The sequence below is a fragment of the Crocodylus porosus genome, unplaced genomic scaffold (genome assembly GCF_001723895.1).
Source record: "Crocodylus porosus isolate Cpor-Errol unplaced genomic scaffold, CroPor_comp1, whole genome shotgun sequence".
Classification (NCBI taxonomy): Eukaryota; Metazoa; Chordata; order Crocodylia; family Crocodylidae; genus Crocodylus; species Crocodylus porosus.
In genome coordinates, this window is record NW_017728949.1 from 57194819 (window position 1) to 57196305 (window position 1487).

A 1487-nucleotide genomic window follows, 5' to 3' on the forward strand; every position below is an offset into this window, starting at 1 on the left:
ACAGGACAGCTGTGTTGGCCACCTCCTGCACAGGACTGTTTGGTGCTAACCTTTTGCATCATATCTTTCCTGAACAGACATGCAAACTGTTGTATCAATCCTGGATCAAAGGGCAGCCAGTAGAGCTTTCAGAGCGGCTGCAAGGCCTCCTCCATGACGTTCTTAAAGATGTTGGTGTGGCATCTGCCCATTGCTACCGAGCCTTTGTGACTTTCTCCTTCCACCCCGTGAGCGCTGGGATCTCATGGCTGCCCTTGGGTTCGTTGGTGGGCATCCCTGCAACCTTCAGCGCAGCTGAGGACAGACAAGGAATCGTCAACCACATTGTCGTAATAAATGACAAGGAAGTAGACTGGGAGAGTAAAGAAGGGCACGCTCTGAAGGATGCCCTGACATTTTCACTGGAGGCTCAGAAATTTGCCATCTCCAGAGAGGTTGTGTACTTGCAAACCAACAGCCCCATCATTAAGGCAGCTGTGGCTCCCACTTGCTTAGCTGGCACCTTCATCTCAGCGGTGGCAATAAAGCAACATCTGGACTTGTATTCTAGCCCATTGGCACTACGAATCATTTTTAACTTGTTTATTGCCACGATTGGACTTCTCTGCTACCATTTTGCTTCTGATTCAGTGAGCCGCTCTTTGGATTACAGGGCGGACCGAAAGGCAGCTGCCATTTCCAAGGACTATGCCAGAGGTGGGGTGGAGTTTTATGACAAAGTCCTGTCTCGCAACAGGATTATTCGTGCTCTTATGGGCAAACAGGGGCAGCGCGTGTATGCCCCCAGCGGTAATCTTTTCCCCAGGAACGTGTTCAGATTAAAGCACGCTTCATTCACCTCCAGAAGAGACTTGATCATTAATATTTTAAACATGTCCCAAGAGTTGGAAAAGAGTGATTGAATTTTAAACTTGTTAATTATGTGCTCTCTTGAAATGCTTCCATGCTGTCTTTCCACCTCGTGCCCACCCCTTTGCATCTTCATTAGTGCTCCAATTTTTCTTTCTGTATGTAGTGTGGAAGGCGTTGTTACTCATTTTGTGAATAAAATCCTTCCCTTAAAATATTAAAGACCTTCTTCAAAAGCCTTCTGTCCTATGTGCATCTTAAAAGCCACTCAAGGAGTCACAGATATTTATTCAGGAGTACTTTTATCAACTTGTAGTTTTGGAATCACTTCTGACAAATGGAAAAGGTAAAGCAGAGCAGAACTTTGTGGCACTTTTAAAGAGAAGTGTGGGAGGGAGAGAGAAAATATGTGTGTGTGATCATGTGTGTTGGTCTGCATGCATGCACATAACCACTCCCACAAACTCTTGAACTTTTGCATTGGCATATCCTAAGGGATTCCGTATTGCTTCCCAGACAATGTTTAGGAAAGATCAGACATCACGATACAGTTTGCTCTCATTCTGGCTGTGAATTATATTTCCTTGCTGCTCGCAATGTCTGGTAAAAGTGTTTCTGTGCCAAGGGCAGGCAAAATA

The 1487-nt window shown here is 45.4% G+C and overlaps 2 protein-coding genes across 2 annotated transcripts in view; one reads left to right on the top strand and one right to left on the bottom strand.

Moving 5' to 3' along the window:
- The window catches only part of TMEM177 (transmembrane protein 177), a 4819-nt gene extending 3731 nt beyond the window's left edge, over positions 1-1088 (top strand). Inside the window, exon 2 of the mRNA XM_019553567.1 lies at positions 5-1088. Coding sequence (XP_019409112.1) covers positions 5-902 — 898 coding nt within the window. The 3' untranslated portion in view covers positions 903-1088. The remainder of the gene's footprint in view (positions 1-4) is intronic.
- A 180-nt stretch (positions 1089-1268) lies between these two features.
- The window catches only part of LOC109322517 (fibrinogen-like protein 1-like protein), a 12134-nt gene continuing 11915 nt past the window's right edge, over positions 1269-1487 (bottom strand). The window contains exon 4 of the mRNA XM_019553568.1: positions 1269-1357. Within this exon, the coding sequence (XP_019409113.1) occupies positions 1269-1357 (89 nt within the window). The remainder of the gene's footprint in view (positions 1358-1487) is intronic.